The sequence below is a fragment of the Nilaparvata lugens genome, chromosome 4 (assembly GCF_014356525.2).
Source record: "Nilaparvata lugens isolate BPH chromosome 4, ASM1435652v1, whole genome shotgun sequence".
Lineage (NCBI taxonomy): Eukaryota > Metazoa > Arthropoda > Insecta > Hemiptera > Delphacidae > Nilaparvata > Nilaparvata lugens.
Window position 1 is genome coordinate 4,874,602 of NC_052507.1, and position 16,476 is coordinate 4,891,077.

The 16,476-nt window shown below is 36.2% G+C and overlaps 3 protein-coding genes across 3 annotated transcripts in view; 1 reads left to right on the plus strand and 2 right to left on the minus strand.

Annotated features, from left to right (window-relative positions):
• Positions 1–16,476, minus strand: part of LOC111043512 — a 210,597-nt gene that overhangs the window by 83,911 nt on the left and 110,210 nt on the right. The window lies entirely within an intron of this gene.
• LOC111043504 (BRISC complex subunit FAM175B) lies at positions 341–13,194 on the minus strand. Its single transcript, XM_039425557.1, has 7 exons — positions 12,952–13,194; positions 12,439–12,529; positions 11,977–12,080; positions 10,084–10,280; positions 6,828–6,950; positions 2,480–2,661; positions 341–731 (listed from the first exon to the last, which is right to left on the minus strand). The coding sequence occupies exons 1-7, from the start codon at positions 13,039–13,041 to the stop codon at positions 511–513; spliced, it is 1,008 nt and encodes a 335-aa protein (XP_039281491.1). The 5' UTR covers positions 13,042–13,194; the 3' UTR covers positions 341–510.
• Positions 13,454–15,120, plus strand: LOC111050494 (protoporphyrinogen oxidase). Its single transcript, XM_022336834.2, has one exon. It carries the CDS (start codon positions 13,661–13,663, stop codon positions 15,056–15,058), a length of 1,398 nt encoding a protein of 465 aa, XP_022192526.2. The 5' UTR covers positions 13,454–13,660; the 3' UTR covers positions 15,059–15,120.

Here is a 16,476-nt window from a genome sequence, read left to right on the forward strand (position 1 = left end):
AGATCGGGTGTGGAACATGACCTATCGGCACGCCAAGTGCCGAACCCACCTAGGCCTGTTACCATTTAAACATGAAGAGAAATACAAAACTGTCGACTTGAATCTTAGACACCACTTCACTCGGTCAATTATCCTTAAAATGCAAAATTTCAAAAAACCGTATTTATACGTCGACGCGAAATTCAAAAAGGAACATACCTGTCAAATTTCATGAAAATCTATTGCTGCGTTTCGCTGTAAATGCGCAACATATAAACATTTGAAATTGAAGAGAAATACAAAACTGACGACATGAATCTTGGACCTCACTTCGCTCGGCCAATAAATAAAACAAACCAGCTGCAAGAACTATAACATTTAATAATACGAACATAATTAAGCTTGATATCTGTACAATGAGTGTTAACTCACTTCCGCAAACGAATCATATCTGTACATACTTAGCAAATAAGTGTAAAAATAGTTCTTTTGGTGAATCGTTGCCAACATGCTGGATCTGAAGGCACACTGTCAGTACTCTATAGATGACGAGTCTTCTATGATACGATCGCTCATCTGAGATTTTAGAGTGGCCGGACTCAGTTCTTCATCCGACTGCGAGTTGATCAGACATTCCTGGACGGTCGCTCTCTGATTGGGTGGAGTTGACACAGCATTTCTCTCCCTGTTTTCATAACTGCAATTTCCGTTTTTCAATACTTTTTCCGGGGTTGACGAATTACGCGAGTGATCTGAAAACAAAATTTGTTATTCGTATACTAATTTCATGACACTGGAATAAATTGATACACTTGAATTAATAAAACAATAAACAAACACCGGTCAGATAGTCGAGGCGTTGACTAAGGCGTCGCACCCTTCAGTCTGCTAGTGCTAACTGGTCGCGGGTTCGAATCCCGCCGAATAGGCATGGACTTTTGATCATCTCATAACTTACCCTCGCACAAGCAAAAATCTCATATGGGCATCATCCGAAATAAAAAAAAACAAGAATAAGAATGTTTTTATTCATTTAAAGCACACCAACATGGCAATTGGAAATAACAATAACTATATAATTCAACAATAATTCACAATCGATTGAACGGAACTTGACAATCACATATGTTCATCATGTGTATGATAAGTTATGTTCAATCTAATAGAATCTATAAGGATCAACTTATTAACATTTTGTTAATAACTATGGTGTAAACCCAGCTTAATACATCATTAAATACAAACGACTTGAGCGGCCCATATACCTGTAATATTTTTGTACAATATAGCATAGAGAAACAATAGCATAAGTAGATATCCCATGGTATAGGGCGTTTATGTCGCAACTTTTAGTGTTATCTCAAGCTGATAGTCCACGTAGTTCTTTCCTGTGAAGCTTTATGACGCTGGTAGTCTCTCATATTGTGCCGTTCATACACTCTTACCCGGTCAAAACAGTAAAAATCGACAGTAATCGGCTTGAGATAACAGTAAAAGTTGCTACATAGATGCCCTATACCATGGGATATCTACTTACGCTATTGTTTATCTATGAATATAGTCCCTACAGACCACAAAACTATAGTAAACACGTCATAGACACTGTTGTGACCAACAGCTGGTTTGTTGTTATAAGTAGGTAGCACATTGTTCAATAATATTGCAAGGTTATTTATTATTAGTATTTGAACAAATGCTATTTCCCATTTCCAACTGTAGAAAGAAAAGCAAGAATTAATCAACAATCTGCCATATTCTCAGCAAGCAGACGATTCGATTCTATTTGATAATGAATTGACATTTCAGATTTTCAGATCATTGTTATTGAAATAATTGCACTAGAATATTCTATCATTGTACCGCAATGGCCGCACATAATTACTATAACTTATTCTATTGTGCAAATCTTACCTCTGTATTATAAAATACAGGGTCTTTCTAAATGATGGACCCATTTTCAAAAATTGGTATTTATTAAAGTAAGAATGTAAAATGGACATTTATACCAATGGAGAGAGAAAGTTTCAAAGTTTTTTCTAATACCTTACAAGTGTTCAATATGGCCTCCGGCTGCTGCAAGATCTGCGGAACCGTATCACTGCTGCCGTGCACTCAATAACACCAGATACGCTTTCTCGCGTCTGGGACGAGTTTGGCTACCGCGTAGATGTTTACCGTGCAGCAGCTGGAAGCTACATTGAACACTTGTAAAGTATTAAAAAAAAACTTTGAAACTTTCTCTTTCCATTGGTATAAAGGTTGACCATTTTGCATTTTTACTTTAATAAATACCAATTTTTGTAAATGGGTCCATCATTTTGAAAGACCCTGTATATACTTGAAAGATATTCAAACAGGCAGCGTCTGTACGGTTGCCAGTATAATTCCAAGACGAAATTCTAAGATTGTACATTATTCGAAGGCAGAATAAAGATTAATTTCATTCTCATTTTTGTAATGAATACCAATAGTATGATTGCAAAATGAAAAGTGAGATTACCTCCAAGACTCTTTATTTTTTCGGCAAGCAAGCGTTTCACTTTTAGGCTTCTGATCTCCTCAATGATGCGCTGGTTTTTCTGGTCAGACTTCTGCACCTGTTTGGCCACCAACTGGATTTTCTGCTGCAAAGGACCCTGCACAGCTCTCAGCAGGTCCACACTCCGCGTGTTCTGTCCCAAACTGTCAATCACAATTTAATCATGTGGTTACAAGATGCGCCAGAGAAGCTTACTTATTTGAAAGGTCAATGAAAACAAAAGTACTTTAGTTATTGTTTTAATCTTTTTTTTATATGAGAATACAATATCCCTATTTTTTCATGCATTCTTGAAAATGACATCAGCTCAATGGCGACCCCCATTGCGGCGCATACACTGATGAAGTCGATTTTTGAAATTTGTATACACTCGTTGCAGTGTATCAATCGGTATGTTTGCAATGGCGTCGCGAATGTTGTTCTTGAGGTGTGCTATGGTCCGTGGTCGATCGACATAAACCAGGGATTTCAAATAACCCTATAACAAAAAATTGAATGAGCCTATCACTGAAAAAAAATTACCGCGTCTTCAGGCAGGTTGTCAATCAGCATATCACATGCATTTTGACGGCCAACAAAATCGCGTTCAGTCAATTCTTGAACAACAGCCAAATTATAGGGATGAAATTGAAGGGCTTCATAGAAATTTCACCGTCGAACAGTGGAGTCAGAAATTGCCATAGCAGCTGCGTGTTTGCGAGCCGAACGCCGGGGAGAACGCACAACTGACTGCCTCACTCTTTCGATATTTTCTAGAGTTCTGATGATTCGTTGAAGTCCATTTCTGGGTTTAGCGACACTTCCACACTCCCGAAATGAGTTAACCCACGATAGAAAATCGAATTACTGCCAGGAACGAGTTTGTGAGGAGGAATTTCAAATCGAGCGCGGAAGCAAGAGCAAGTGATCGACTATTGGAAAAGAAGCTCTCAACTGCGAAGGCCCGCTGCTCTCTAGACCAGAGCATGATGGCTACTTACTTGAGGGAGGATAAACTTGGGAACTTCCGCATCCAGAAGCGCCCTCTCCTGCCCTTCTACACGACCAATTCACCGCGTGGGAATTTTTTCAAATAACTAAGTTTCTCTGGCGCACCTTGTAGATGTGAGTTCGTGAGCAGTAGACCAAACGCAATTATAAACCACAGCCTTCTCTGAATTGAATTTATTCATTTCCATAAAATAATACAATATATTATAGAATATAATAAATACACAGGGTATAGTAACTACAAAAAATTAAAATTAATTAAATAACGCAATACATAATAGTGGGAATTATCCCCATTACTTTGATAAAACCATTATTACTATTACTAAATACTATTGTCCACCACAGTAAATTCTGTACTGTCGTGTTGTGTCGGCGAGATATCGGTGTGAAAACGGCTAATAGCTTTTAGATTTGGCGTATCGACAATGCTAATCATCTGTTTTCAACAACTACTATCACCAAAAGCTAATTTCCTACAAGACAGTCTAATTTCCTACTGACAAGACTAATTTCCTACTGGCAACTGGTCAGCTCGAGTTGAAAGCAGAGAAAAGTTTAGAGAAAAGACTATGTTACTTTGAGTTATTAATTGAATGCGTCATTGCAATTAATCCACTCGACAGCTGATTTATTATGAATAATTCTAGTCTGATTTTTACGGTAATATTGGAGAAAACTCACTTTCCTTTCATATTATCCTTAGAATGTAAAATTTTATAAAACCTTACATATACCGGGTGTTTCCAAAAGACTGACCCAATTTTAAATAGCTATATTTATTTTGAGAAATGGTGCACACAAACTAATTTTACATCAAATTACTCACAGAAGTATCGAGTTTATGATGATTTATTATAAGTGTTCTATGTGCTCTCCTTTTGAGGCTCGAACGACATCTAGACGGTAGCCAAATTCATCCCAGACTGTTCGCAAGATGTCTTCTCGGACTGTAGCTACTGCATCAGTTATCCTAGTTTTTAGCTCCTCAATTCCAAGTGCTAAGGGAGGAACATAAACACGATAGTCAACATAATTCCTCCCTTAGCACTTGATATTGAGGAGCTAAAAACCAGGATAACTGATGCAGTAGCAATAGTCCAAGAAGACATCTTGCGAACAGTCTGGGTTGAATTCGGCTACCGTCTAGATGTCGTCCGAGCCTCAAAAGGAGGGCACATAGAACACTTATAATAAATCATCATAAACTCGATACTTCTGTGAGTAATTTGATGTAAAGTAGTTTGTGTGCATCATTTCTTAAAATAAATATAATTGTTTAAAATTGAGTCATTTTTTTTTTTGAAACACCGGTACACTGACGCGCAAGTCAAAAAATAGCATTCTTATAAAACTTCATGAAAATCTATTGCCACGTTTTGCCGCAAATGCGAAACAAACATACAAGTAAACATAAAAACATAAAGATAAATGCAGAACCGTCAACTTGAATCTCGAATCTCACTTCGCACAGTCAATAATAAAAGCCGAAGTATTTGGATTTTTTAATGGTAATTAATTAAAATGATAAAGTGTGAAATTGAACTGTTAAAGCTGCGTTTACACCAAAGTTGTCAACAAAACGTTATCACAAATAGTTTCCAACAGAAAAGTTGCCGATTTCTTATTAAAAAACAAGTTGCTTCTCTCAAATGTGGATCAACAAATGTTGACAAGTTTTTTTCTAGAGAGTGTAGACGGCGTTTCGATGGCAACTTTCTCAGTGTTTCCCACACTGAGTGGTAAACAAACATTTTTTGAAAGCAAGTATTCCCACAAGTTCACGACAAAACATTGCTGTACTTTTCAAGAAATTGGCAACGAATTGCCGCAATTTGTTGAAAACTCAGTTGACCACTCTGGTGTGGTAAACAAACATTTTTTGAAAGCAAGTATTCCCACAAGTTCACGACAAAACGTTGCTGTACTTTTCAGGAAATTGGCAACGAATTGCCGCAATTTGTTGAAAACTCAGTTGACCACTCTGGTGTGGTAAACAAACATTTTTTGAAAGCAAGTATTCCCACAAGTTCACGACAAAACGTTGCTGTACTTTTCAGGAAATTGGCAACGAATTGCCGCAATTTGTTGAAAACTCAGTTGACCACTCTGGTGTGGTAAACAAACATTTATTTGTATAATTTTGGGAGAGTAATAGTAAAGGTTTGTTCGCCTATACTTTTCCTCTCCCAATATAATTTTAATGATACGTTCCGGCTACACAAATCAGTACAGATATTGAAATATGAGTAAACATGATTGCTGTAAATAAATTTCTACGAGATGAAATTGAGAACTGGAAGATCAATCTTCATAATCTTCATAATTCTTCAAAATTCATAATGTTCATTAGTTTTGAAGTAAAACTTGAATTTTAAAACACTTATGAAGTGAAAAATGAACTTAAAAATAATGACGATCGTTTCGACCTGATGTATTACGTCATCATCAGACTATAGAAGCTTACTCTAATAATAATAATAATTATTTTATTCATGGAGGCAACAGGTAAAAACCCATTTTGCCTCCTTCACACATTACAATCATACACTATACAATCCAAAATAGTTATTTGTGCAACTAGTGCGCAAAGTGACAGTTTGCTGCACCGAAAGAAAGGCGAGGGCGGAATGGTTTGTTGAGTGCAGCAGAGGAACTTTGCGCACGTATTTCACATTAAGTTTTTCCTACAGCTACCATTGAATATGAAAAGTGGGTAATTATGGGTAAAATTGCCTGAAATCCATCAAATGTTTTTCTGTATAATTTTATTATTAATAATAACCTTAATCCTAAAATCCTAAAGTCCTCGTTGTCCTTGGTTATAATATATAATGTAATAATAATTAGCGCGTTGTGCTTGGTTGCACCTCTGCTCACTATAGCAGCCACAGCAGTCACTGTTACCAACTTCATTTTGATTTTGCTGCACTGTTGCTCCATATAACTTACTAAGTATTTTGCGTTGCCATGTTGCAAATCTGGAGTGCAGGAAAAATTTTTCCCGCACTAGAGCGGAAAAGTGATTCTTTGCGTTCTGTAATCAGTGCAGCAATGGCCACTTTTCAACGTAACTGTAGGAAAATGTATTTTAAGATGTCACGGTTATGTATGGTAAGTTTCTACAGCCTGATGATGACCTAAACCAGGTTGAAACGATCGTCACTACTAATATTAAGTGCATATTTCACTTCATAAGTGTTTTAAAATTCAAGTTTCATATTAATAGTGAAAGGTGAGGACATGCAACACAGTCTTGACGTTTATGGAATATTTGTATTTGAAAAGTTTACATATAATGTAAATCTTTGGCACTTACTCTAGTGAAGAGATAATCGAATTGAAGGAGGTATTTGAAATATTCCCAATAGAAACACCTTTGTATCCTGGTTCGGTAGGATGTCCTAGGTTGGTGACTGGTACTGAAATTGGCTTAAATGCCCTGAGAAAAAACGCAAGAGCATATTTTAGATTATTATAGTCTATAAATATAAAAGCGAAATGGTACTGATTCATTCACTCTCGCTCATTCATAATTAACAGAACTAAAAATCTACTGGATCAAATACGTTCAATTTTGACAGGTTTGTTCAGTTAGCCATCTAGAGGCGCACTAAGACCGGATTTGAGACAATTTCCCAGCATCTGAATTTTCCAGAACTAAAAATCTACTGGATCAAATACGTTAAATTTTGACAGGTTTGTTCAGTTAGCCATCTAGAGGCGCACTAAGACCGGATTTGAGACAATTTCCCAGCATCTGAATTTTCCAGAACTAAAAATCTACTGGATCAAATACGTTAAATTTTGACAGGTTTGTTCAGTTAGCCATCTAGAGGCGCACTAAGACCGGATTTGAGACAATTTCCCAGCATCTGCATTCTCCAGTGTTCTCTCAGTTTTTCAATAACTGATTAAGATAAAATGTACAAATTTGATAAAGAAGTCCAGCTAAGATCTAGAAATTTTGTCTTGAGAGAACTTCAGGAAAACGCCAAAAATACGCCCAAGATCGCGGATTTACTGTGTTTTCAAAGCATTTCCCAGCGTTTTTTCTGTTTATTTTTCTCAGATTTTACAAGAACTAATTAAGATAAAATGTTCAAATTTGGCATAGAAGATCAGCTAGGGTCTAGAAATTTTGCCTTAAGAGGACTTGAAATTACGCCAAAGATACGCCCAAGATGAGCGGTTTGACAGCGTTTTCCTAGTGTTCATCAGCGTTTTTTTCCAACTTTGGTACACAGGCTCAGCTGAGGTTTCAAAATGTTGTAGGAGTTTTGAAACAACGCCAAAGATCCGCCCAGAATCGGTGGATTTTATCTAGCTATAAGGAGCTTGAAATTCTGTTTTTGAGGGATGAGGAATGCAGGCGAGCGAAGCGAGTCTGCTGTTAGACGGATAAGGCGAGCGAAGCGAGCATGTCGGCTAGTATCTAAGATACATCTATCCAAGGCTTACTGCAAGGTAACAACTATATTGAGGTCCACGTTATAATGGCAGTGGAGAAAGATAGGAGAGCAACGTTGCCGATACTCTGTCTTGTCAATGCCTTCTATAGACGGTAGCTGATAAACGTTTATTGATGCAATATTAACTGTTCATTCTTGTTTTAAATAATCAATTATATTTTATCAAGCTGAAAAATTTTTTTTTCAATAATTTCATAATTAAGATGAAATATTTTAATTCTACATTGTTAAAAGACGTTCTGGCAACAGAGCAAAGCGAGAAATAGATAGCGTTATCAGCTTTGTTGAATGATAGACACGGATAGCAATACAATTGCTAATCAAACACTGCCATTATAATGTGGACCTCACTAAAATGGTCCTGTCTCCCATTATATGCCTCCTATAAGCATTTGTTGGTATCACTTGATCTTGAATCGCTTGCACAAAGCCCTCAGTCTCTGGAAACAAACTCCCCACTGTCAGCCACATACAAGACAGCTCTTGAATCTGAATTAAGGTGCTCATAAAACCGTAAAATTATTATTTTTTTAAAGCTTACTGCAAGGTAAGGCTGGGGGGTGCACACCAGTTAGTCAAGACAAGACAAGACATGATCAGACACGTTTAGTCACATAGTTGCTTATGACGCAACTCACACTGATTAGTCATTGCAATTAGTCATGTCATCATAAGAAACTGTGTGAAGTATAGGGCCGGTTTCCAAGCTCGGGATCTATAGCCTGAGTTCTGGACTTACAGAGTCCACGACTAAAATAAGCTCTCGGGTCTAAATTGACTTTCTGAGTCACGATTTTAACTTCTAAACTCCGGGGTCTATTAAGTTCTCGACTTATTTGAGTCCAGGACTTGACGCAGTAAACAGGAGGGAAATTCGCAATATTTTGTTGTTGTATTGTTGGCATTATAGCAAAACGGAAACAGCTTATTGCAGCGGGATAATTCAAATGAGCATGCTCTCCAAACTATTTTGTAAAAATACGTTTCGATTTCTTTGTATGCCTATTCAAAGCAAAACCTTTGAAAGGTGAATGAATAAACATTTCATTTCACGTTATCCTATTATTGATCATTGATCCTAACCAGTGATTTTGGAATAAAAATTTCATTAGGCTATTGAGTTTGAAAACATATATGTTTTGAAAAAAAATGGAATAATAATTATTATTGTTATATTGAATATGATTGATCAATAACATTCAGATTGGAGTATAAATTCCAAGGCAATCCTTGTATTATTTTTTGCACATTTTTAGGTTATGTCAGTCGTAAAATAAGGTTAGTTTTTACGCATAATTCTGATATGATTTTATTCTAAAATAAACTTGCAAACTATAAATTACGAATTTAGATGGACTAATCCAAATAATTTAGGTATTCCATGACATCTATTTGGCTTTTTATCTACTCCGAAACAATAACTGAATTGTGTTTGCTCAGTTAAGTCATAGAGAAACAATAGCGTAAGTAGATATCCCATGGTATAGGGCGTTTATGTCGCAACTTTTACTGTTATCTCAAGCCGATTACTATCGATTTTTACTGTTTTGACCAGATAAGAGTGTATGAAAAGCACAATATGAGAGACTACCAGCGTCATAAAGCTTCACAGAAAAGAACTACGTGGACTATCAGCTTGAGATAACAGTAAAAGTTGCGACATAAACGCCCTATACCATGGGATATCTACTTATTCTATTCTTTCTCTATGGTTAAGTCTTGAATTTAAACCCTACACCAGACGAGGGTTTAAAATCACGCTGTTTCAAGTCCTGGACTTAACGATTTTTGATAAATCCTTGACTCGGAAAGAGGCGAGAATTTAACTCAAGTCCTGGATTTATAAGCCCTTTACTCAGAAAGCGAAATTATAAACTCCAGGGTCTAACGTGATCTTTGAACTCCAGGGTCTATTTGAGTCCACGACTACGTTAACGCTCTGACTCGGAAAGCCAATTTTCTGACTCCAGAGTTTAAAGCCAGTTCAAGTCTAGTACTTGGCTAAATTCCGAGCTCGGAAACCGGCCCATAGTGACTAAACGTGTCTGATCATGTCTTGTCTTGACTTGACTGGAGTGCCCCCAGCCTAAGTATACAACTCACCCCCTCCTGAAGCGGAAGAAGACATGCCGATGCGTGTGTGTGGAGGGGGCTGACACCTCGGATCCGATGCAGCAGATGACGAACGACTGCGATGATATATGAGGCAGAGCACGCAACAGCTCTCTATGAATGCACGAGCCGCGGAACAGGGGACTCAGTTTCGAGCTGCGTCGGAAAATGTACCAGCCGTACGTTTCCTGCGAAAAAAACAAAATAGATTCAACCGAGATCTAGAATAAAGCTTTATTTTGTAATCTTTTTTCAGATGTTTTGACGTTTAGAATTTTAACATGAGTATAATTTGGATTTAAGTGAAATTTTTAATGTTTTTTTTTGTGATTGTGAAGAAAGATTTTCGTTTGGATTTGTATTTTGAAATTAATTTATCTGTTAAATTCAAAATTATTGTAGTACATACATTTTTTGGACTCAAAATAGTGTGTGAATTAAGTTATCATTTACATAACCTCTAGACTGTGTATTCCAAATTAAGGTTTAAAACAGTTTTGGGCGAATGACTATTGTTTTTACCTGCATTGTATCTATTGTCTATGAATAAATGAATGAATAAAACATTGAAAAAGAATTGTTGCTGATGACTTGAAGAGTACAGTGTTGAACATTGGAATTGTTTAGCTGTAAGTTAAGTGGAATTAGCTGTCGAGTCTGGCACTCTACTCCCTGGAGGCAGTACAAATTTCTGTTTTCTGAGATATATGAGTGACCTCCCTAGTTATCTTAGTTTTTGTTAGCAAGATTTTGACGCAATATATTCAGCAAGTGCTGATGGATCTGCGAGTGCTAATCATAAAGGCATGTAACGAGATAACCGAGGATATGTGTCGCCAAGTCACCAATAACATAGGCGTTGGTGTTGAAGCACCACATTGAACATGTAAGGGCCAGAAACTAATCTCCAGGTAGACAAGTTATATCTCATTTTCCTGTATAGCTTTCACAATATAGTATATTTCGCACCTAGAGCAGAAAATGAGATTTTTTCCGGCTCGAAATCGGTTTTCAAGTTCGAGGCCGGACTAGAAAAGATTGAGAGCCGGAAAAACATTTTTGCCCGTGGTGCGAACGCTATTTTTCGCCACACACAAAAATAAATAATATATATATGAGAATAGTTGTTTACTAAGCACTTCCGAAAGCAGAAGTGGAAGGTGATAGCTCTAGCAAATCTGAGGTAATCTGAATATCAGGAAATTGTCCAAGTATTTTTATTTTTTATTCTGATTTGTCTAAATAACCTAAAAGATGATGTTCAATTATGTGGGAGGTTGAGTTTATACTTTTTTATTCTTTCAAATGACAATAAGATGATATTATTTTAAAGGTTTTAATTATTGAATAATGAACACAAATAATGAAAAGTTTTTTATCATCTTTCTTAGTTCCATGTTAGCGGCTGGAAAGGGTACTCTTTCCGGCCTAGGCCGGAAAGAAACCTGTTCTGACGTCAGACGAGAGTAGTCTGCAAACAATGTTTTTCAAATCTACGTAGGGACTGGAATGCAGCTGCTTTCTGTGCAGTGTGGCGAAAAACTTTTTATGACAAAATTAAATGTTGGATCATATCGTGTGCCGCCCTGCTCAGCGTACAAGATTTACAGAAATATTGAAGACTATATGTACTGGATTTTTGAAACTAAACAACCATATCTGGAGTTGTACTGAAATCACTGGAATAATGATGAAATTAGAACAATCTTAATTTCCCAACTAATATTTAAATTCCTGAATTGAAACTTTATATAAGAAATTTATTCTATTGGAGAGCTTGGCGAGGTGGATCTTCCAATAGTTATTCTCCACTAATAAAATCCTTACGAATATTATTACTGTATGTATGAATTCCTGAAACAAATGGTACATGATATTACGTACTTTTTCAAATGGTCCAAGGTGTTCTCTCAGTTTTTTATGGTCCACTCTGCCTACATTGCTGCATATGGCAAACGGTGATCCCACTGGTAGAACTGCGTTGATATCTGCCACAAACAAATGACAAATTGTTGGACATGAATTTAAGTACAGTAGTTGAAGTGATGTAGAATAGGTTCTGTAACTAATGTGGCTACAGAAAAAAATGCTTAATGACAATTCAACGGTTACTGAACTACGGAGAAGTACAAAGAATGATGTGCCTTATGGCAGATTTACTGTTCTTGATATTTTCACTTGTGGACAACTAAGTAGTATGACCACGCCATAACAGGAATACCTTGATGCTTCTGAAGTTTGAATAAACGGTTTCCACCATATTTTCATTTCAAATTCTAACAAGTCTGTAAGAAAAGAGCATCACTAAACTAATTGGGATAGAAATTGTTAGAAAATTGAACTCACCAATGACAGTTTCAATTTTTTCTCCATTAACGTCTGCATCGCTGATTGCCTTTGTTATAACTGAATGCTTCTCTCCTAACAAAAATCCAATCTGTAAAAATGGAGCAAGTACAAGGTTTATTAAAAGGTTAAATTACAATTAAAAGAAAAAGTTGCATTGTTGATTATGTAAATAATGTTGAGTGATATGAGTTTTTGAAGTTAATTTGTAACATACACTTCAAATAGCCTAATAATTTTATAAATTATCCGGTTTCAATTGACATATTTTAAAATAACAGTCATGAAATGAATACCTCTATGTCTTTTGAGTAAACTGAATCTTTTGCTTACATTATAACCTACACTTTGAATTGTTGAAAGATGCCATACAATTTGTTTTAGAGCTTTTAACCTATAAGTTAGACGGATCCAGATTTATTGCATGTAAGTGAAGAACAAGAGCACTCCAAGACATTGCTAAATAATAAATTATTATTAAAATAATAGATTAAAAAATAAAAACTACATTACCTGATCTTCTCTGCTTTTACTACATTCATAGTACAAGAACGACAAAGCTGATCCTGATATTTTGTATTGCATATCTGTTTTCTGCGACATTTTTTTGAAAAATATCTTGTCACAAACCAAAAATAATTTCCAAATTTGAAAAAATTAACAACAAACTGCTACAAGAATTAATTTTTTGTAATAAAAAGTCGATCATAACCAATAAATTGCCACAACCAACATGATTGTTATGAAATCCAAGTAGGCAGGTAGACTTTTCATTGTAACCATAGTGAATTACACATATAGAGAGCTCAATCTTCAAGACAAGCATTGTCGGTACCCACGAAGGATTGGCCATTTTTAATAATTTAGTGAATGTTTTACAAAAAAAAGCTTCCTAGAAACAATTGTAATAATATTATAATGCATTCATCTTACTTATATTGAGTAGAAATGTAAAACGCTGATATGAATAATTATTGTCTTTAGGCCAACCTGAAACTCACAGCTGATTCTATTTTGACACTTGGCTGATTGTTGTTTGAGGTTATGTTTCTGGAGTGTGAAGTCATAGTTTCATTATCACACTACTCAATACTTTTGTGTCTTGATTGTGTTCAAAAGTCTTACCGACTTAAAGTTTAATTTTTATGAAGTTTTATTTAGCCAGTATTTTTTACTTTTACCAGTTTATTTAATTGATCTCATCGTTTTAGTCTAGTGCAAAATGTTGGTTGTATTAGGGGGTGGAATTGGTGGACTTAGTGCTGCTCATTACCTTGTCAAGAGGAATAATGCTAACTCTAAAATACTGCTTGTAGAAGCAACCAGCTATCTTGGAGGATGGATAAAAACTATTGTCAATGAAGATAAAGGTGTTATTTTTGAGACTGGACCACGTACAATACGACCCGCCGGCCATCAAGGAGCTAACACGTTATTGCTTATTGAGGAACTAAACTTAGCAGATAAGGTGAAGCCAATTTCAAGATCTCATCCTGCTGCAAAAAACAGGTTCATTTACACAAACAAAAAGCTGCATCCTCTACCCTCCAGTCTTGGAAGCATGTTTTTTGCACAACCACCTTTTGAAAAACCATTAATAATGAGTATCTTTAAAGACTTATCAACACCAATGAAGAAGATTCAAGATGAAAGTTTGTACAGTTTTGTAGAGAGGAGGCTAGGTAGAGACATTGCCGACTACGCGATAAGCCCCATGGTTTGTGGGATTTGCGCGGGTGATGCTAAAGAAATAAGCGTCAGATTTCTAATGTCCAGCCTCTTCGATGCAGAACAGAAACATGGATCTATCATTAGAGGACTTTTGAGAAACATGTTTGACAGTAGTTCAAATCCTAAAATTGAGGGGATTCTCAGTGAACGAGCTAAGAAGGAAAAGTGGAGTGTTTGGACCATGGAAGGGGGACTGCAAACTTTGCCTGATAAGTTGTCTTCCAAGTTAGCTGATGATGGAGTTGACATTTCTTTGAATGAAAAGTGTACCAGTTTAAAATTCGTTGATGGTGGAGTGCAGTGTAGGATCGGCTCTAAAGATGTTCACGCTAAACATGTGGTTTCCTCGATTGCAGCCAATGGACTAGCCAAGATTATTGGAGACAATTTTCTCTCCCAGGAACTATCTGAAATCGAATGTGTGACAGTAGGTGTGGTTAATCTTGCTTTCAATGGAGATCTCCTGAAAGAAAATGGTTTCGGCTTTCTAGTACCACCGTTTGAAGGTCTACCACTGCTAGGTATCATTTTCGACAGCTGCTGTACCCAACAAAGTGGCAAAACTGTGTTGACTGTAATGATGGGTGGACGATGGTTTGATAAATATTTTGGTAAGAACCCTACTAAAGAGAATCTCCTGGATACTGCTATTACCCAAGTCAAAAACATTCTTCACATCAATGAGCAACCGATCCTATCAAACTGTGCGATTCTTGAAAACTGTATACCTCAATATGTTATTGGTCATCACGAGCGAGTTAACAGAATTCAATCCTATATAAGTGACAAGAAGCTGCCTCTTTCTTTGGTGGGCTCATCTTACAATGGAGTTGGTTTGAATGATGTAATTCTATCATCAAGAACTGCTGTGGATAAAATCATTCTCTAAAATGTTTTTTTTTTTTGTTTTGTTAGTAGTGTATATTTCAATAAATTTTTTATCAAGTTATACATTGTTGTAGAGTTCCATTATTATTGATTATCTCCAACAAGAATATAAAGTAATTCTTCTGAATACGATTCATAACTTTTAGTCGGTCCCGGCTGATGTATGACAGTAGTAAGGCCCATTATTTCTTTATTCTTTATTGGTTCATACAATAAGTGCATCATCAAAATGATAGAGAGAGAATAAATAAGACTGTAACCTTGTGCTATTCCTCTTTAAAATTTAGGTAAGATTACATAGTAGGCCCACGAAATAAGTTAAGTCTTGCAGTTGTTCACTTTACAAAATTTTCAGCCCTTAATTATTTTCACAAAGTTGATTTTTAAATTTAGATGCTCCAAAGCCAAACATAGTAGAATTATTTCACATTGACGGCTTAAATTATATCATCCCGCAAGGGACTCGCCACCAACAAAAGCCATACGAATTTACTTTATGATTCATGAGTTGAAAAATCGCTCCCCTGTGGTTGGGAACCTACCTAAATCTATAGGTCCATTAATTTCTCATTATCATCCACCTCATTACCCATGTACAAGCCTAGAACTCATGTGATGTGTGCACCAACCTCAGTAAAAAAATAATTGATAAGTAATTAATTATAATAAAAAATAATCATATTTTTAGTATGCACAGGAACCTGTTTCATAAAATTCAGATTTTGTTTAGTACAGGAGAAATGAAAAGTAGCTTGAAGTGGTATTTTTTTGCTTACTTACTTCATACTTCACTCCTTAGTCATGACCAGATAACTGGATTGACTGTGTCAGAAAGTGGACCTGACTTGGTCCTTGTCGTAGAGTTGACATATAACTATGTCCGTAATAAAACTTATTTACGTTTATAAACTTAGTCAAACATATAAAAAACATTTAAGAATAGTAATATTTAAACTTTTTCAAGATGGCCTTGCCTGTATGCATTACATTAATAATTATCACTCGACGTTAGCTGATGTTTCTAGTGGCCTCAAAGTATTCCTCCACTGAATAGAATGGAGACTCTACTAACCAGTTTTTTATTTTTGTTCTTAAGCTCCTGTCGTCCAAGTTCTTCACACTGTCAGATAAGGCGTTGTAAATCCTCAGGGCTAGTATTGGGAAACAATCCTTCTTCTTGCTCAGCCTGCAGAAAGGGATGTCTATTTTCGCTTTTCCTCTGGTGTTGTAGGAGTGTCTGTCTCCTCTTCTTGTGAGCAAGTGGAAATTATCCCTTGCGTGCAACAGGGAGAGCCAGATATATTGATTGTATACCGTGAGTATTCTCAGCTTGATAAAGATGGGTCGGCAGTGGTCCAAGTATCCCGCCGAATCCAGGATCCTTAGAGCCTTCTTCTGCTGGAGCAGTACATCTTTACA